Below are 19,786 nucleotides of genomic sequence, written 5' to 3' on the forward strand. Positions count from 1 at the left end.
AGGGGGAGGCGAAGCTGGCTCGACATTGGCTCAGCTGGAAAATCCCTGGCCACATTTTGGCTTATTAGCCGCCGAACCCAGCAAGCATACTCTATAGATCTTTCATAGTTAGTTTACTGGTGTTCTATTAGACGATGTATAGATGCTTCGCAGTCTTATGACAGATCTTTACACCAAAATTAGTTTCTCTCTTCTTGAACATCACTATCCCATTTTACGGTCAAACGCCGAATGAAAGCCACTAAGGTCGCAGGCTCGGTTGAAGGATCTATGTCAGCTTTGCTTTTCGCGTGTTCCTTCCGTCGACCAATACAGATGAAGTGGGGAATTGGGGGCCAAATATCGTGTTACTCCGCACTTGAAGGTGGAGCACAATGATGCGGACCAGGAACAAGAACACGAGAAGATAGTGTATTTGCAAGCTACTATCAGTATCGGACTTGTCGCTGCTCTGCGAACACGGATGGATTTGGAGAGCTTCGTTATTGTGATGTTGAAGAAAGAGAGTTAGTGCGCGTTGTCCGTCATTTGTCATTACAGCTAGTGTCAACTTAATTAGCCGGCACGCCCCCACCTTCTACTTCCGCTCCCGCATTACTCCTCCACGTGGCTCAGGACTCCCCACAGTCCACCAAGATACGACCAGCATTGTCGTTGAGATGGTATAGACAATATTATTGATATTTGAGACTACCCTCAGCAGCCAACCTTGGAACGACATATCCTAGGAATTTACAGAAAGTTCTCCGAGCTTTACAACTTTTTCTTCTCACATCCTAGAACTCTGAGAGAGTTTCCATCAGCCTGGTCACGACTCTTTGCTGCAATGCTACTACAGAGTAGACTGAGCCATGCGACTTCTTAATACCTCCACCCTCAAGATCGAAGAGTTTCTTCAGAGACAAGTTCCCGAGTATGTCATCTTATCCCATACGTGGGAAGAGGAGGAGGTGAGCTTTCAAGATATGCAATCTGGTTCAGCGCACGCAAAGAAGGGCTACGCCAAGATCAAGAGCTGTTGTAAGAAAGCAGCTGAAGATGGATTTCTCTACTGTTGGATTGATACCTGTTGCATCGACAAGACGTCGAGTGCTGAGCTGTCCGAGTCTATCAATTCCATGTATCAGTGGTACAAGGATTCGCGCATATGCTACGCTTATCTTTCCGATTTCAATATCGATTCGGGTATGTCAACAGATATGAGTATGGTCAATCAGCAAGGCGGTCTCGGATCTCAAAGGTGGTTCAAACGTGGATGGACCTTGCAAGAGCTTATCGCACCCACTATCGTCGAGTTCTACGATGCCAACTGGAATGAATTTGGTACACGGTTGAGTCTGCGGGAGCAACTCACGCAAATTACTGGCATTACGAAGTATATCCTCCAAGGTACTAGAGATGCCCTAATAACCTGTGGAGTTGCCGTACGAATGTCGTGGGCTGCAAAGCGGAAGACAACACGCATCGAAGACGAAGCATACTGCCTGATGGGACTCTTTGGCGTCAATATGCCCTTACTCTACGGAGAAGGCTCGTACGCATTTAGAAGACTGCAAGAAGCGATTATGCGGATCACGGAGGACTACACTCTATTGGCATGGTCGCCTAAAGAAAGCTTCAGACCCGACGTGATCATATCTCGAGGTCTGCTCGCACATTCACTATCCGATTTTGCGGGGTTCAGAGCCGAGAATCAAGAACAAAACCCTCTAATGTCGCATGTTTGGCGCCCAGTGGATCTATCTCTGAACCATTCCTCGCTATTCCCGCCGTGTCTTGACCATGTTCCGCCACACCTTACAAGCCGTGGCTTGCGCATTACGCTGCCAGTCATGGTCATAGATTCTGGAAGGCAAATTTACGCGTGCTTAACATTGCTCTACCCACCAGGACAGAATCCAATCCACATGCTTTGTGTAAAGCTTTACCACTCGGCTACCGACGAAGAGCGCTACATTCGAGAAGCAGGTGCACCACTTGTTGTATTGCCAAGAACAGCTAGTACGAACTTTGAATACAAATCCATATATGTCAAACAGCCGCCCTTCCTTGCGGGAGCACCCATTTGGGAGCCAAATATAGATGATCAGTCACCGGCCTTGTCGCTGCTGCTCTTAAAAGCACAGTCAAATTTCAGTTGGCCCATGATGTGTAACTCACGACCATTCATCGATGGGGACAATATCATCCAAGTTCGTTCCGGCTCGCAAACGTTCGTGTCTCCGATCGTTCCAAATAGCGTAGCTATTGCGTATCTCAATCCAGAGGTAGATCACCACCAAGGCAATAAGTTGGTCCACGCATACGCAGATCTGAAACAAGGTTTCATACATGAAATCGACACGGCTAACTCAACAATATACTTCTCCCCATGTGACAACACTTCCAGAGATGGATTCATATTCGAATTCGAGGGACAGCCTAAAGCCGCTTTCGACGTTCGGGTCAATCTGCGGAATGTACCATCATGCTGGGCCATGCATTGCGCCTCTCCAACGTACAAGCAGACGGAATGGCGTGCAAGCGCTCGGTCGGCAGGCCACACGCTAACGGATCGCATTGAGCTTAACTTAGAGTTTGAGTATGATGACACAGGCCAGACCCAGCCACAAGGACAGGAGAAAGTAAGGCATGTGCAAGCCACTATCAGCATTAGACGCGTTGCGAATCTACAAACACCTATGGACCTGAAGAGATTTGTGCTCTCGGTCAGTCTCAAGGATGTGTCTGCTCTACATAGATGAGACGTAGCTACTGGCCTCAAAGCATATTTATCAAGCCCGGAAGGCAACCGTGTAAGCTCTTAGATATTAGATCCGGCACGGTGCTCTACAAGGCCGACAAGGAAATATCTAAATCTATATATACTACATCGATGTGGAAAGAGACTTAACGCTAATATTGTTAGGAACGTTTATATAGCTAATGATAAATAATCTAGACCTATCGTGAGTACCGGACCAAGACAAATGTTCGGCATGATGCGGTGTCGATCTCTATCACACCAACCATCCACCTACCCCGCTTTGCTCAGCTACGCCCCAACCACCCCCTAGCAAAAGCAAGTAATGCAGCCCTGTATATACAGCATGCAGCTGCCTCGCTATTTGGGTCGTCACTATTCAGTCTACAATCCCTACTGCCACTGCGATGACGACTGCAATCTTCTCTACCGAAGATTTAAAGATAGATGTGCAATTCTTCCCTCATCACACCCAACATCGTCCCCTGCGCAACAATGGCACGCCATATAAGTACTATACCACCGCGGTACAGCAATGGAGGCGAGTGAAAGTCCTCGGAAAAGGAGGGTTTGGAATGGTATGGCTGGAGAAGAACACCGCAGGGGGGTTAGGGGAGGAGAGGGCCGTAAAGGAGGTTTCGAAGTTCGCCACGGGGCGCATTGCGACAGATTATAACAAGGAGCTAGTGGCGCTTGCTAGGCTTTCACAGGTGAGGTGACGAACACTGCTACCTTCCGGTGACGAGAATCCACTGATATTTGTCGTGTTGTCGAATCAGTACGATGAGCATTTCGTCAATTTTATGGGCTGGTACGAGAATGAACACACCATCTTCCTTGCCATGGAGTATTTTCCCCTTGGCGATTTAGCAGCCTGCGTGACGGGCCCGTTGAGCGAAGATGCAGTGAAAGAAGTCACGGTCCAACTAATCGAGGGATTGAATGTCATGCACACTCACGGCTTTGCGCACCGTGATTTAAAGCCACAGGTGAGCCAGCTACACTTGAATGTGTACCATTTTTTGTTTGTAAGATTGACGCACTACAGAATATCTTCGTGCTATCAACAACCCCAAAATGGCGCGTCAAGATTGGAGACTTCGGCATAAGCAAACGTACAGTCCACAATGATGCTGCGCTTACTACCGCCATTGGCAGCATAGGCTACGTTGCCCCAGAGATTTTAGGCTGCATTGAGAACGAAATCAGTCCCAAGAAAAGTTACAGCAATGCCGTTGATATCTGGTCACTAGGTTGCGTCGTCTACTGGATGCTGACTACCACAGTTCCGTTTACGACAATGAGAGATTTGTTCCTATTCAGTGAGGGCTCCACTCAGTTTCCATCTTCGTTGCTATTTCAATGCGGGTTGAGTGTTCTTGGCCATCAGTTTCTCAAAAATGCAATGGCGTTGCAGCCTGCCCGCCGCTTCAATGCCAAAGAGGCCTTGCAACATCCCTGGCTAGTTGCTTCTCAACCCGCACAGAAAGACGATAGCCTTTTGGAAACATCCTTTGTCGGGATTCTCTTCAGCAACCTAAACCGCGGCGGCGTTCTAGCCATCTCTCCAGATGGTCGGACAATAGCATTCGGCCTACGTGAGCGAAACGTACTTGCCCTTTGCGATGCCAAAACAAGAGGCCCCCGCCTCACTCTTCAGGGTCACGCAGAATACTTACTCACCGCGAAATTCTCCCCTGACGGAAAATCCATCGCCACTGCAGGTGGGGATCGCAACGTCCTTGTATGGGATACGGAAACAGGCGCGATGCGCCACATCTTCAGGGGCCATTTTGACACCATCAACGACCTGTCATTCTCGCCAGACGGCTCCCTCCTCGCCTCTGCTTCGGACGACCGCACAGTCCGGATCTGGGATGTATGGAGAGGAAGACTAAGAAATGTGATCAAGGGCCACTACGGCTCTGTGTCGGGCGTTGCTTTCTCTCCCGTTGGCTCCATGCTAGCGACCGCCTCGTCCGCTGGGGTGTGGCTCTACCTCTCTCTGACGGGCATGCTGGACAGAAAATTAGAGGGTCCAACCGGGCAAACCCATCTAAAAGTATCTTATTCCCCTGATGGCAAGCTAATCGCTGCCTCGTTGTGGGATAACCAGAACACTGGCAACTTCATCCTGCTGTACGATTCCAACACCGGCCAGGTTTTGCACAAGCTTACTGGTCATACAAATGTAATATCTAGTATCGCTTTCTCAAACGACGGATCGCTCCTGGCGTCCGCCGCATGCGATAACACAGCACGACTATGGAGCACTGCAACAGGGTCGTCAAGGGGAGTATTGAAGGGGCACACTAAGAGCGTATGGGGTATAGAATTCGGGCCCGCTGGTCAGCATGTAGTGACTGCATCAGAGGATGGAACGGTGAGGGTGTGGGAGTTGCGGGGTGAGAAGCGCCCGGGGAAAGAGATAGTAGGCGGGGCTCAGGGTGGGGAAGAGATTGCAGAAGGAACGGTGAAGCCCAAAAAGGGAGCTCGCGTAGGCATTTTTGATTTGGCGAGCAAAACCTCGACTGAAAGAGCAGCGGATATGCTACGGCCGGGCAAGATAAAGGCTTTCTGCTGGGTCGCTGTAGCTATGCTAAGTAGTCTACTACTATCAGAGCCTTGGAATAGCAGAGTGTTTTTCGGGATGTTGATATCTTACATAGCATTCCTCTACTTTTCTGTACAATGAGATACATAAGCACTTATGTGTATATAGTAATACGCCTCTCGTACTTCCATAGATGTATCTTAATATAATAGTCAATATAATAGACGTGAGTAGGAGGTTAGGCGTGCGTGTTGGGTTCGCCGGCCAACATGAGCCAAAATGCAATAAAAGATTTCCTTCCAGAGTCAGAATCGAACGAGCGACAAAAATTACCCATGCCAGGAGTCGAACCTGTTCCGCTCCCGGGGCTCGCAAGCCATGGTGCCACGTCGGACCCTACGCTCTTCCAGTGGCCCCTTTTTCGAGGGTTGAACTCGAGGGATTGGAAGCACTAGCTAATGAGACCAGCCACAGTAACCGCCTGTTCCATAGGTGAAAGTCACCGAAAGTAAAAGCGCTATATACTCCATGCTATGTGTGATGATGCTCAAAATTCTAGCAACTACTGGCTTCAAATCTCACCAGATTGTGGGATGAAGCTTTGCCTATCTGTTAAGGAAGGAGACGTGCCTGCTCGTGGAGGAAAGAAGCACTCTCACCCATTGCGGAAGTCGCGATAACCCTACTTTGGAATCTTTGATCAAAAACATTTAGGTGCTCAGGAAACAACGTTTGTAGATTCTTGTGAGAGACCTGACGGTGTAGACACGAGTTCTCGATTCTCCTCGTCGAGATAATCCGCCCAATCTTTAGAACTCCCACCCTGTCTCGTTTCCCTTCTCTTTTGCCTCGCAGTCTTTCTAAACCCCATAAAACCTTGTAAAAACCCGTCTAATATCCCTCGCGCCGTCGCATTGTGTCCTAAAATCTCATGCGCGAGACTTAGGAGTACAAGGAGAGTATACGCCGCGTCATTTCCAGAATTGTGTAGTTTTTGGGGCTGGATGCCTCTTAATTTACACAGCTCCTTTAAAGATATGTTTTTTGATGCATTGTCCTTCCAGAACAAATCCCGAGCGGTTCTTTGCGTATCTATACATGCTATAGCTGCAACTTGAGCTATATCAAAGCCTGCTCTCTGGAGTGACGCAATGTCCTGACTGATTGAATGGCCAACGATGATGACTGGGCGTACGGCTGTTCGTGCATCCACGGACTGACTTTCAGAGGGCTGAAAAGGTTGAAATATGTGGGATCCGCAGCAAGGCTCGACGTTGTCGTCGTAGTGGGAGAAAATGTGCGTAAGGAGTTGATTCCGATGCCTCGACGAAACTTTTTGTGCATCGCCATCAAAGAGCGCCCCCTTGCGCGTGCGACTTACACTATAATTGAAGTTATAAGTCTGGGTCCAGATCAAGGGGTGGTCATGCTCCGAAAATTTTCGTGTTTCTAAGCCTTTTAGACATCTTGTGTCTAGAAATGATACTCCGATAGCACTGAACCCTTTCTTGTTACCGTGGGCGATGTCGAAAGAGACGATTATAGGATCGGCATGATTTTTTTGGTTGCGGGCCTCGTTCACGACAAGGATTCTCTCAAAGAGGCGCCGTATGCTCTCTACTGAATCTGAAGGGTAGAGCATGGTTGTCTGGGGTGAATTAGGTAAATACGTGCTGCAAAAAGGTGGACGTAGAAGGTAAATGCCTACAGCAAGTAAGGAAGACATCTCCTGCGTATGCGTTGCAGTTTTGGAATTGGTGTAGCAAGGTTGGGTCTCGAGTATTCAACAGAGGACTATGACGAGTTGAAGAGATTGATTGATTGATTGAGAAAGTCTCGGAGGGAGCGAAGTCTATATACAATAAGATGGCTATGAGTCACATGATATACGACCGGTTCCATGTTCAAAACCAAGTGTGCCAGTGGTACCGAATCACTAGAGGATCACTCTTTGATTTACCCAACCCTAAGTGGCTCAAGCAAACGTAATTATTACACATTCCCGCACTCAGCATCTCTACAGACTAAGAATAGCTCAACAGGTAGTCCTAGTGCGCGGGAATTGACCAAAGGCGAGGTAAGATTAGGTAGATATTTCTAGGATAGGTCGAGAATAGGCAGCCATGATAAACCTCATCATCGTTCTCCCAATTGGCACAAACTTTCGTCCATGATGAGGTAAATATAGGTAGTAACCAATCAGTTCAAGTGGGGTGTAAAGTCCGGACCGTGCAAAGCCCCGTCCGTGGAGTATGACTCCACAGTAGCGCAAAGCCCACATAAAATGAGAAGCAGTATTACGATAATAGGGGTACAATACCGCGACGCCAAATCTCACCGAAGTGTACCAGAAAACTTGCATCAAACACGTCACAAGACAGGTGAAAGGTGCACCATGGTCAGGCCCACGGGTACTGCTTGGCTAACCTGTTTCATCACTTGGACACCAGAAGCTAAGCAGCGAACTCGATATTGAATTTTTGAGCCTTTAACGCCCTCCTTGGGCCTACGCTGTGTAATGGGGGTATCTATGCAACCTTAAATAAAAAAGCTAGAGTGAGACAGCCATCCACCCCTCAACGCCTAATTTGGAAAAGCCTACGCATAGGCAACGGCTATGACATGGTCCAACTCGGAGGCATGACAAAGCATTGATATTATCAAAGTCATCAAAGCCACAAAACGCCTCCTCCACTTATGCTTGGCTCGACATTGTCCCATGCACTCGAGTCCTGTCCCACCGGGAGTGTTGGCTCACCAGGACTCGACGTAAGTGCTTGCAAAGACGGCGTCAAAGTGTGGTAGGGAAACAGGTCGGCGATATTCGGCGGGAGAAGTGCTTCTACGTGCTGGAATCCGCCTTGGATCTGCCGATCAGGCGTGAACTCTTGAATGAGCGTCGCTACCACACCACGGAGCGACGCAAACTCTTCCAGTACACGTCGGGCATAGGAAGACTTATACCTGAGCATGTCCAGCATGGCGAAGCCGTCCTGGAAGCCGTTGACGTATGCGGGGTAGTTGTGTTGGAGGTTCAGATCGGGAGCGGAGAGGTCGCGCACAAGCAGGGCGCACAAGATAAGAAGAGCACCAGCGACGGAGGAAGTCATATTATGCCGGAAACTACGGTGTTTCGGGGTGGGACTGGCGTTTTGCGCTGTGTCAATGAAGCCGCTAAGGTGGGACATCGAGTCGAGCGCGAGGCCACCAAATTCTTGAGCGCAGTTACCGTCATACTGAAGGGAGGTCATTTCCCGATGGCGCAACAAGAGCGTGATGTTGTTGTTGTTGAGCAGCATTGCAGTCTTATTATAAGCATTGGACTGCATTCCTCGAGGGTGGGGAATGTGCATAGTAGTCAACTCGTTGGTCAGGAAGTGGCTGATTTGGGCGTCGATAATCGCGATGCTATCGCCATCAAGCCTACTGTTTGGCGATCTTGCGACAATGCTCGTATCCCATATGTAACCGGCACGATGGGCCAACAGAGTCGTGTAGTTCATGTATAGATTAATGTAATGTCTCGGGTCAGACTCGAAGGGAGGTTGTCGGTGAAGCAGGACCTAATGACAATTAAAAGACCATCAAGGATAGAGCGACTGGGCAGTCGATAGCGGCCAGCACTAACCTTGTTGAACACATCCATGGGAAGCTCAATGTTGATATCTTTCTCACGGATCGAGTACGGGCGGCCACATGACAACGAGATGCAGCGGTCAGCGGCGAATACGTTCCAGAAGACACACACATGAGTGTATAACTGCTCTGGGTCGAGATGAGAAAGTGAGCGTTGTTGATGCAGGCCGTATTGGAAAACCAATCTGCTGGCGAGGCCAATGGTCGTGTAGGCTGAGCTGGGGACGTCGGCAAACTTAAGGTACAAGGCCTTGGTTGTTAGTTCTGTGGACATGCGCAAGGAGGGCATAAAAGCTTACCTGGAAAAGCAGGAGCTGAATCAGAGCCAGATCACCCGGACCAGTAAGCAGTGTTCTCTTGTCGACTAGATCGTCTGCTATTTGAAACCAATGCCAACCATTAGGTTTGCCGCTGGGAGAACGTGGTGAGGTCTCCAGCAGCACCTCGCAGCAGGCGAAGATGGCGTAGTTCAGGGCTAGGAAGAAGACGTCGCCTGTCTGCACAACTCCAATAGCCAGTATGCGCTCACCAAAGGCGCGAAACTCGCTTTCCTCAATGCATGGGTGTCGTAGGTGGAGATCGCCGAAGAATTGGCTCATATATTTCCGGTAGTCGATGAGTCGAGGGAAGGGTAATGCACGACTACCTAGGCGTATGGTGACGGGCGGTTCAGCGCTGTTCGAATGGTCCTCAAATTGAGGAAGAGGGTGCCTACACGTACGATACGGTTAGCGAGGATTTGACAGAGTTCGGAGAGCGTCGCAATGTATTCTAGCGAGGCTACGATAGCAACGTACCTCCAGTCGGGCGATTCGTATGGTATATTTGACTGCTGTTCCATCTGGGCAAGGGCCGGGTTGATAGGATCGAGAAGCGGCAGAGCGAAGGCAGCATCGCTCCGCAGCCCTTCATTGCTATTCTCGCGCTCAATGCTCCCCATGGGTGTCATAGCCATGCCTCGCTCGTGTATAAGGGCCTCCATCATGGACTCGATGCGAGCCATGCGGGTTTCCATTGTCATGCTGAGAACACTGGCGTCGCTCGCTCTTCTTTCAGTGCTTTCGTGGCGCGGCATTATGTTCCTTCGCGATAGGCCATTTCCGTTGGTAAGCGACGAGAGTGGTTGTTGTGCGGGCGTGGGTCGACTGAGGTTTTGCAGGGCTTCGGCAGCCGTTTGGTCTTCTGAGTAGAAGCAGCGTTTTCCGTTGTCGATGCATCGCTGGCATGGGTTCTCCCCGCTACACTGTGTACTTGTCAGTTATGACTGCCTTTCGATGTTTCCATTATAGCAGGCGCGAGTTTCACGGTGTCGATGCTGGCTGTTGCGGTCGAGTCGAGTCAAATTTCAATGTCGTGCAGCCTCAGGGGTGATACGAGGTTGGAGAAAAGCAGTAGGCGACAGGCTGCATACCTTGAGCTTCGATCGTCTACACGAGACGCCTACGTTCAACTGTCAGCTACAATATCCTCTTCCATTAACATGTCGCTACCCGCGATGCATCGAACCATCGCGGAACGGTCGGAATGCTGCCCTCGAGCTCCAAAGATGCCGAGGGCGCATCAAGCATAACAAGAGCGCGACGTACAGGCTTTGGGGGCGTATTTTTGGCGAATCTTCTTGCGCTTGGGCGACGAAGACCTCCTTTCGTCGTCCATGTGGCCAAAAGGCGACGGCTGGTCGTTCATGGCGCGATGAAACTGGGGAGCAAAGGAAGTTGCGCCTCGAAGCTGCTCGGAACGCGACCGGGATCCTGGCGCGCTACCGTAGTGCCTTCACATGCAACTGACCAGCCCCCAACCACAACCACCTTTCCCTCACTCTGCATCGTGTGCTCTCGGAAAAATCTCGCACATTCCTGGACGCCAAATTTCACTCTACGTCAGGAGCATGCGTAGATTCAGCAGTCATGTCAAAGCCTGAAGGTGAGCTGAATCAATGTAATCACAAACATCTCCGCACTCAAGTACTTACACAGAACCAGCGATAGCTCAACTAGGGCGTAGACGCTTTGGAACTTCTCTTATGAAGGTGAAATAAGCTACGGAATGCGCAGTCAAGGTAACCTCACGGAGCACTATCTTCATCGCTACCTTCCCCCCTTTCATATGGTTTTCAGGTTCGGCTTTGTAGAACCATATGATTAAATTTTCCATCAGGATTCACCGACGCACTCGTCTGGTTCGACTGAAGCTGAGCTATGATACACGCAGTTCATGATAGCCTGATGCCTTCGGCTATTCGTTGCTCCAAACATAATCTCACTTTTTCACCAACGCCTTTTACCACTCCATTCTAGACCCAATTGTCACTAATCACAATGGATGTTCGCCTCTTGGAAATCCGGGTCAACCTAGCGCATTCGACCTCATCCTGTCACCCTTTAATCTTCCTCGATAAGGTAATGTTCCAGCTTCATCGGCTCCTCGCGTCGCTTCTCAAGAGACACCGCCATGCCCTTCATGAATTTGACTCGGAAACTCTCATGCTTCACGATTAATAGCGACCACTCCTCCCGAGTGTGATCCACGACTGAGGTGTCTCCCCAATTCCGGATGACCATTTCCTCGAAGAAGAGTGCTACCTTTGGTAATGATCGGTTCGAAATGGTCCAAAGATCGAAGTCGACTGTTGCTTTTGGATCCTGTCGTTCGTATGCGTCGAACAACCTTGTCATGGCGTAGTTCTGGAATTGTGGGGCTTCCAAATGGGCTCCGAGGTACCAGGACAACCACGCTGCTTTGACAGCCCATACCATGACATTGGTAGATGAGGCGCTGGTAATCTCTAAACCTGTATTTTGAAGTTCTCCAAGATTCCAGCTCAGTTTCTTCGCGAAGCCGCTCTCCTCTGAGTATGATCCGAAATACAGCCATTGAAGAAACAGCTCTACCTCTAGCGGTGAACAGTTAGGAATGTAAAGTTCTTTCGCTGTTCCTTCCTCAAGCAGGGTGGTATATTTTTTGTTGTGCACCACAGATTGAAGAAGACTACCCGAAACGTGCCAACCACCGAACTCGGTATCCGGACATGTAACGAGCACCGTATCGTCCGCTCGTATGCTACTAGCTATTAGCGAGCTACGACTACGGTAGTCTAAGCACTCACCTCCGTATCAGTAGTGCTCTGCAATGCCATTTTTCCAGTTTGCCAGACACTTCGTCGTGCGTTCTCTTCCGGGCCATGGCGTGGGATGTGTCGAGAATGTCGCTAGACGACATTGGTTCCGGCAATGGAGTTGAAACTTGAAAGCCTAGAGCCTCCAGATTCTACTCGACAGGCTTGAGGTAAAGGTGTATTAACTAGCAAAGATCTCTCACCTAGTCCAGCAGAATTACTCTAGCCACGAAGCTAACTTGAACTATCCCCGCTTCGAACGCAAAGCAGTTCGACACAACAATAGCAGAGGCGTTGTTACTCGTTTGGTAGACATCTCCTTGCCATGACTATCGTTCGAACACATTTTTCTAACCTTGCTATCGCTGGGCATTATTAGCAAGACCGCATTATCAAGACTCGTCCAAAATATCACACTGATCTAATTTGTCCTCGTTGGCTTTCTATGCTCTTTTCACGACAGTGTAAAAGTCTTGTCGTCTTTAGCTAGAATATGACTCGACTATACCTCGCTGCCCACGACTTGACCTTCATCGCCTCATTAAACCCGCCAGTAATAGCGCAAGATCTCTTCGGTTTATCCCCTCACACTCATATCATCGCGTCAATCTTTCCCGGTTTCACACACGTATAGAACAAAAGTATACTCACTGCATGACCTTAGAACGCGTTAACTGCGTTGCCGTCATCGTCAATTCCTGTTCTAGACTTTTTTTCTCTGTTCTGTGAACGTTATTAAATATGTGTCCGCTTACACACACTTCTCTACTAACCGCAAAAACAGCCACAAGATTTCATATCAGCATCACTTTCGTATGCAAAGTAAGCTAAATTCAAAGGAGAGAGAATTCAGATTCATGGCGCGTGAAATGGGATGCTGGAGTCGGTATAGATTTTGTAGTATGCATGCCCAAGACAAGAGGAAGTTATGTGTGTGGTATTTAAAAAAGTTGTACTTCTATGATAATAGGCTATGCTGTAGTAGAGCGCTAATGAAACACATTCAAATCTAGACCACCAAGGATGTAGCTCCAGGATTTCTTTCTAATCATATCAAGATAAGGGACTGCGTTACCACGTTATTTTCTTGCAACACCGCTTCTACGATTTGCAGAAAGCCTCCGAGCTTTACAACTTATTCTTCTCTCTCTTACCACGTTATATTCTTGCAAGATTGGGTTGAGAGTAAGTTCAAGTACTCCCCCATGCTGTAAATAGACTTTCCAGATAGCATGTACGTATTAATGGAAGTACAGGGCGTAGCCTCTGTGGTTGAACTCTAACTCATAGGGTTGAATATATATATGACTAAATGAACGAATGATATCAGTGAAGAGAAGTAACTTTTTAGTTGTTGAGGAACAGCGGATATACGTTATGTTGCCAAAAGTTAATTTATTCTCAAGTAGGGTGTAATATTATACAGCAGCTGTTTTCTCTCCTATTGATTACATTCAATCAAACACCCAGATAGACCCACAGTCATATTCACAGAGACATCATGTGCACGCCAAAGCCCCAAACAAGTCTCTCCTGATCGAATATGCCATTTTCCCAATCCGTCTAAAGGATTTCGTTTCGCAGGCTTATCCTCTTTCAACCGGTGACCTCCCCCTAATCTTCTCTACACAATAACAAAAGCATAATTCTCACCCTCGTGAGTAATATGCCTTACCCAACCTATACTCGCTCGCGAGCAGCTTAAAATACCCCTAAACAAGGCAAGCGATCGCTCTCCCCAGGATCGAAGGTTTGATATAGCCCAAGGATTATATTCCGAGGTAAGATCGTGAGGCTCCCTCCTCTATGCAAGCATGTGATTCAGGTACACCGAACCGAACTGGGTATTCCAACCATTATCTACAAGCGGCTAAGAACGAGGGTTTTTGCGGGGTTGCCTGACGCGCCAACTGCCGGTTTCGAGCCGTGCATATCCACAGTGCCAGTACCGTCTCGAACAAGTCCTGCGGTTGCAGAAAGAAAATAACGTGCAGCTGAAACACGCTCAAACGCGTTTGATGACGGCGCAGGAAGGGGGGGAATAGAAACGTGGAACTGCTACTCGTGACCTGCTGATCCCTATACTTTTGTTGCTTGCGTTCGCCCCTCATGCTGGCGATGATCTGGGGCCAAAAGGATACGGAGGAGCAGTTGGAAGTGACTCGACTCCAATCTCGATGATGGACAGAGCTCAGCGAGCCGACGTCATGCTGTCAGCTGGTGTGCGCCGCAGGGTCCCCTTTTCAAAGCGTGAGATACGAAAAGGGCATGCAGACGCCGCTAAACAGGGCAGGGCGGTAGGAAGATTTCGCTCCGTCCCTCCCTCCCTCACCGTTCACCGTCCGTCTGATGTCAGCATTGTATCTCGCAACAACATGCCCGATCCCCACCAGGAAGAGGCTTAGCATGTGATGGCTATTCGTGTTTCGACATGGGGTGGGGGGGAAAGGTATAGCAGGCGCGTTAATGGACGGCGAGCTTTTCCCACGCGCGACAAGTCTGGGGTAAGCGCGGGAACGGGGGGGAAACGGAGACTACGGACGTTTGCCAATCGTGGAAGGCGCGTACTCTAGCGCTGAGGTGAAACGAAACCTGGCGAACTGACTTTCCTTAACACTGGTGTTATACCTGGGACGCACATGGAAGGGAGTTTGTGGGTTCCAGAATGGTGGCGTTGGACTCGTACCAGCACTATCCAGCGAGGTTAGGTGACATCGCAATAGTATTGCGCCGCATTGCTGCATGCCGAATAGGCGGAAATTTGGAGCCGAGGGTAGTTGGAAACCTTATGATGGGCTTGAAGTATGGCTGAAGTTGGTGATGGAGTAGCTCCATCGGCTGAACAGCATTTATCCCCATACCATGGCAAAGTGCGGCAGTGCGATTGGAGAACAACGCTCGGTCCGATTGTGGCACGGTAAGTCTCGCCTTCCCGATACATCAAAGATCCGGGCCGTGTGATGGTCGTTTATGCTGTGCGATAGCTGCCGGGCGACGTTCGTGGGGTATGATGAGGTGATACGGCACTTGTTCTATTAGTCCTATCGTTGGCTCAGCGTATTACGTTGCATATCTTCAAGACAGCGTGGCGGTGTTTGAGCTCCTAATTGTAGGCCTTCAGTAATGAACCGTGGTATTGGGACACAAGGCCTACACCAGGCGCCGGTCTCAGGCGGTGAGGCAATGAGCACATGCGCAAATCCGTGTTGCAATACACTAGAAAATAGCCGTACGACAGCTCAGTAAGACAGGAGGATCGAATTTGGAGTCTGGGGTCAGCCAGTGGAACCCGACAGTATGGTGAATGGGTTATCTGGCTCGGTTACGTGACATTTGATACGGAAGTCGGCGTATTAGCTGAGGCTGACCACCCATCATAAAGTGCCCCAAGAGTTCTCCTATACTGTATGCGCCGTGGGGAGGACAAGATAGATGGAGATGAACAGATGACAAGTCAGCACGCAGTGTTACCGAGCCATACTTAGACGGTGAACCAGTAAGTCGGAACAGAACCTCGGCATTAGACCCCTCGTGTTCGATGCTATTGTAAAGAGTGCTGGTCGTATCATATTCTCAATCTTTCGAGACGTGTCATAAGCTGATCCATGACATGCTGGATGGTGGTGGCAGGCCTGAGGTGGAAGGACTACTAGATGGAGCAAAGCATAAGTAGCAATGCTGACAAGCCAGGTCGCCATGGCACGCCTTGTGTTGCCCACGCGGGTTTGACCGACACGCTAATAGTGAATATGGAAAGTAGAAAAGTAGCGCAGGATACGACCCGAAAGCAGAAGGTCGTAGAAGAGAGTCTTCGTTGGCGGAGAATTGGCGGAGAAAATGTCACAATCCCGCGGTGAAATGTCGTCCCAATCGGCTTCCCTATTGGCTGATTTAATCTTATCAAAACCGTTGAGGCTTGATTTGATTGCAGACTGTTGGTTGAGTCGCAAACATGTTCACATCGTATGCACCCCCATTATTTGGTCTCGGGACGGCCTTGGGGCGGTCTGTTCCTTCGAATCCTCTGAAGGAAGGGTAACCCCACCCACCAACGCTCGGATAAGCTGTGATAAGCACGTGGGTGACAGGAAGCCACGGCACGCGATCCGCCAAGCAGGGGGTGGTGCATGTGAGCTCTGTTCTGGCCAGGGTAATGAGCCTCGAAGTCTCCCGTTGGTCTCTTCCAGTCCACCCTTTTTGTAAACCCCGAAAGTCGAGAACATGGCATAGTCCTGAATAGCCTGAGGTTTGCAAAAAAGCACAACAACCGAGTTACCTGTGACCTGTTTAACCTGGACCGGCGCTCACATCCGATAGCTGTTGACTCGGTGACCAGCGCTCTTACGAGACTTCGTCCAGTTGGTAATCAATGCGGAGACAAAAAGAGCGATGAACTGACCTTCTCCCTCCTGCAAGCGTGGGCTTCATGCGCCCGACCCCGATGTCCAGGCGATGGGAATTCAATGCTTCTTTGGGAGCCCCACGACACCCTATTGGGAACGAGACGATGCCCAACCCACGAAATGAAGTCCCGAGGCGCTGGAAATTCACGACCTATTAGCCTACCATGTTGTTTACCGGGAGCGTTGCCCGCAGCCGATGAAGAATTGAAGCTCGCAACGTGCCGCGATTCGAGCAAAAGCACTCGCCCAACTGAATCAGAATAGTGCACGGAGGCGGAAACCAGCATCAAGTTCCCCCCCGTACGCTAGACGTATGATAGTGCGCTCCACTAACGCGTAAGCAGACTCCTCTCCTTATTCAGGGCGGGATTTACTGTGCCGCCGCCTGTCTGGGAGGCAGGAAGTCATTTCGGGGGTATGGCAACGGCAGCCGCCGCCTTCGCTAGCATCGTGAACACGGTCGGCGTCATAGAGTACAGGTCGCAGAGCGACCGCGGCTGAAACGCCTTGATTTACGTGGGTGTGTGCACGTTGTCGCGGGGGATTGGGCCATGAAGACAGTGCATAACGCCGCGTCGCACTACGCCCATTAATCTAACTACGTCGTCTTCCGAGGACAGCGACTCTTGGGGGCGCTGGTGACAAGCAGGGCGATAATGAGCCGCAGGAGGACTCGTCGCCACGAGCGCTGGCAACATGTCGCTGCACCAACCGACGCGATAGCCGGTGGGTGTAGGCCGGGCGATTGGTGAAAGCTGAGGGCTGTCGGTGATAGCCACGCGATTCGTGTGCAGGCGGCACGCTTCACACTTCCGTGTAAGTCCCGCCCCCGAAACGGACTAGACTGAACGCCCGATCCAGGCTGCCGGGCCTTTGGGAACCCAGCCAAATGTCCGGGAATGTGGCTCTGTCATGCCGCCATCGTGGGTGCGGATTGGTCCCATGCTCAGCTGCATTGTCCCATTTGCGGGGGTGTATACAACATGTATATATGTATGTATACACACGCATGTATACAGACTCGTTGTGCTGCGCGGTGCACGTCGCACTTCTGTCTCAAGAGTAACTGGAGACGTTTACAAATGGTGAGGGAACGCGAAAGCATCCCTTTCCTAGACATTTGTGATGATGCACCCAGCTGGGCCTAGACGATAGATAGGAAGGGCGATCCTTTCCCAGCGCTGTGTATATTGTGAGTCGCGGGATGTGGGTGGGATGGGTGGCTGCTCCCGTCAAGATACGAACGCGCATTTCTCCTTGAATCGTCAAACAGATACCATCGCCGGGTTCTGTTTTATACCGTGTTATGTTACAAGCGTACAGGAAGCGCGAAAAAGCAAATAGAGCCGATGAAGAAGCACCTCATCCATACCATGTTTGCATCATCAGCCATGACCGCTTGGCTAGCAGCGATCTTGTCGCAAAGTTACGTATTGAGCATGTACCTTTTTAGACCTCATTTCAGTATTTGTTGCATTCCATTTTCTGAACGAGGTCACATTGCATTCCGATCGCTTTTCGTGTAAGGAAGTGCAGAAGGATGGTTTGGGCCGTCCCGAAGGCCGTCCGGAGCTGTAGCACATCGGATTCCTGTCGACGTGTCATTGTGGTGATTGTTGTGATGCGAGTTCTCTTATTGCCAGGCGTGGTAAGACAATGCAAGGGTTCAGGGCGGTGGAATCGTATTGAGTTATGCTGGAGTCCATCATGGCGTAGTTCGGGGAAGCTGGAACGACACCCGGTTTGCGCTGTGCTATCACAGTCCTTACACCGCTTAAAGAATTTCCATTTCAGGCCGTGATACTGCATAATAGGCCGTGAACGATGACTGCCAGAAGCGAATAAGAGTACCTCGCCCGTAAGGCGTCCCCGCTACTGGTCACGAGGCGCATGACTAGTCTGATTGGTCGCTATTAGTTGTTATCGCGGTGCAAATCTAGGGCGAGAGGGTTGTTGTTCAATCGAGGCAGAGAACATCTGCCGGCTATTGTGGGGTTGTGAAGAATCATGGCACACGAACGCTTTGCGGATCCGCTGCCATGACTATGTAGCAGCGAATGCATAAGACGACCATGGTGCGACAACAGCTGACCAGCTGTGACTGTTCCTCGACAGAAGCTTGGAGTGCTAATCAACGGTCATCGAAACCGAACCTGGGCCGTGGGAGCGACCGGTTGGAACCAAAGCTGGACTAAGTCAGGCACTTGGTCATCGAGTGCCACGTAGAGTTTCCAGCATTGCCTGGCAAAACACCAAGGTTGGCTGTACAACTCATGAAACAGGTAATCACGCCGCATATAGCGCAGCGAATTCGGTCGCACATGATTCTATTGCGGCTCGGTGATTCGACCTGGAGGCTCCAGATGACCTCGAGAAATTGGACGGCGTACGGGAAGTGCCAACTCTGCGGTTACTCGAGGACGGCAGTGAGCGGCGCACTGTGCGCAATTCAGGCGGGGTACCTTTCGCTACCCCAACCTTTGGAGCGAATATCTGGGGAATGACTGTCTCAGAATACTTGAAGAGGCCGTATTTAACCCGGGTGCCACCGGGCTTGTCCCTCGTGCCCTCGACCGCATGCGATGGCCTGCGTGTCGAGGAACCTGGCGAACAATGGCCTATACACGTTACATGCAGCGTGCCAGCGTGTAGTTTTGAGAGACGAGCGGATCACAGTTGCTCGCAGTTGGGCGGGAAGATGTCCAATCGCGGATACAGTGGCGGATAGGATGACCCGAAAGCGGGACGTCACCAGAGCGTGCAGAGGCTGTTTTTGACCGGCAGCAGAAAAAGCTGGAGGCCTCGTGATGTCTGCCCCCGTTGCAGATTCGCGCAAGCGGAAACAAAAGGCCTATCTAACGAAAATGAGGCTGCGTTAGCATGCGGATCCGTACTCTACTCGGGGGTAGGGAGCTCTCGTGCGAGGGTTGGGTCAATTTAGAGCACACATCCGTCAGGTACCCCCATCATAGCCAGGCCAGCCAGGCACAGGGTCCAGGACGCAGCAGCACCGTCGGCAATGTGGAGGATTGCCGACGAGGCCACCACCACCACCACCACCTGGGCACCTACCTGCGCTCTCACGGGGCTAGACGCGAGCATTGGGCGGTCGGAAGAAGCGAGAAAGGGAAAAGAAACGCTGGCGGAGGCAATGGGACTGCTTCCGCGAGCGGCTAACGGCATCCTAGCAAGCGCCATCACATGCCGCCAGGGGTGTGTTTTCAAAACGGCTGAGTGAGCGGTATTGTATCAGAGAGGAGGGGCGTAACTTTTCAGCACAGGACTCAGGTGACGTGAATGGGGTGCGACAAGCCCGTGAGCGTCAACGGGTGGCG

The 19,786-nt window shown here is 50.4% G+C and overlaps 5 protein-coding genes across 5 annotated transcripts; 2 read left to right on the top strand and 3 right to left on the bottom strand.

Annotated features, from left to right (window-relative positions):
* Positions 1-615: 615 nt before the first annotated feature.
* Positions 616-2,846, top strand: K460DRAFT_361196 (HET-domain-containing protein). The gene has a single exon (XM_040932410.1). The coding sequence runs from the start codon at positions 852-854 to the stop codon at positions 2,742-2,744; it is 1,893 nt and encodes a 630-aa protein (XP_040792955.1). The 5' UTR covers positions 616-851; the 3' UTR covers positions 2,745-2,846.
* Positions 2,847-3,129: 283 nt separating this feature from the next.
* Positions 3,130-5,486, top strand: K460DRAFT_412106 (WD40 repeat-like protein). The gene is made up of 3 exons (XM_040937518.1): positions 3,130-3,453; positions 3,523-3,732; positions 3,792-5,486. The coding sequence occupies exons 1-3, from the start codon at positions 3,151-3,153 to the stop codon at positions 5,436-5,438; spliced, it is 2,160 nt and encodes a 719-aa protein (XP_040792956.1). The 5' UTR covers positions 3,130-3,150; the 3' UTR covers positions 5,439-5,486.
* Positions 5,487-6,015: 529 nt separating this feature from the next.
* K460DRAFT_422832 (uncharacterized protein) lies at positions 6,016-6,939 on the bottom strand (the record flags this gene model as incomplete). Its single annotated transcript, XM_040938185.1, has 1 exon — positions 6,016-6,939. The coding sequence occupies one exon, from the start codon at positions 6,937-6,939 to the stop codon at positions 6,016-6,018; it is 924 nt and encodes a 307-aa protein (XP_040792957.1).
* Positions 6,940-7,753: 814 nt separating this feature from the next.
* On the bottom strand, positions 7,754-10,619 carry K460DRAFT_390909 (uncharacterized protein; the record flags this gene model as incomplete). The annotated part of the gene is made up of 6 exons (XM_040935801.1): positions 7,754-8,860; positions 8,926-9,183; positions 9,233-9,644; positions 9,731-10,176; positions 10,345-10,373; positions 10,520-10,619. The coding sequence occupies 6 exons, from the start codon at positions 10,617-10,619 to the stop codon at positions 7,967-7,969; spliced, it is 2,139 nt and encodes a 712-aa protein (XP_040792958.1). The 3' UTR covers positions 7,754-7,966.
* A 695-nt stretch (positions 10,620-11,314) lies between these two features.
* Positions 11,315-12,152, bottom strand: K460DRAFT_390910 (uncharacterized protein; the record flags this gene model as incomplete). The annotated part of the gene is made up of 2 exons (XM_040935802.1): positions 11,315-12,011; positions 12,088-12,152. The coding sequence occupies 2 exons, from the start codon at positions 12,150-12,152 to the stop codon at positions 11,315-11,317; spliced, it is 762 nt and encodes a 253-aa protein (XP_040792959.1).
* Between the last annotated feature and the right edge of the window lie 7,634 nt (positions 12,153-19,786).

This window comes from Cucurbitaria berberidis (genome assembly GCF_010015615.1).
Source record: "Cucurbitaria berberidis CBS 394.84 unplaced genomic scaffold K460scaffold_1, whole genome shotgun sequence".
Taxonomy (NCBI): Eukaryota; Fungi; Ascomycota; class Dothideomycetes; order Pleosporales; family Cucurbitariaceae; genus Cucurbitaria; species Cucurbitaria berberidis.

What these genes read in the sequence shown, in the direction of transcription:
- K460DRAFT_361196 (XM_040932410.1), top strand. Translation starts at nt 852, where the DNA reads ATGCGACTTCTTAATACCTCCACCCTCAAGATCGAAGAGTTTCTTCAG.
- K460DRAFT_412106 (XM_040937518.1), top strand. Translation starts at nt 3,151, where the DNA reads ATGACGACTGCAATCTTCTCTACCGAAGATTTAAAGATAGATGTGCAA. An exon ending in CGCTTGCTAGGCTTTCACAG is followed by an intron (nt 3,454 to 3,522) that starts GTGAGGTGACGA and finishes TTGTCGAATCAG; the next exon opens with TACGATGAGCATTTCGTCAA. An exon ending in ACCGTGATTTAAAGCCACAG is followed by an intron (nt 3,733 to 3,791) that starts GTGAGCCAGCTA and finishes GACGCACTACAG; the next exon opens with AATATCTTCGTGCTATCAAC.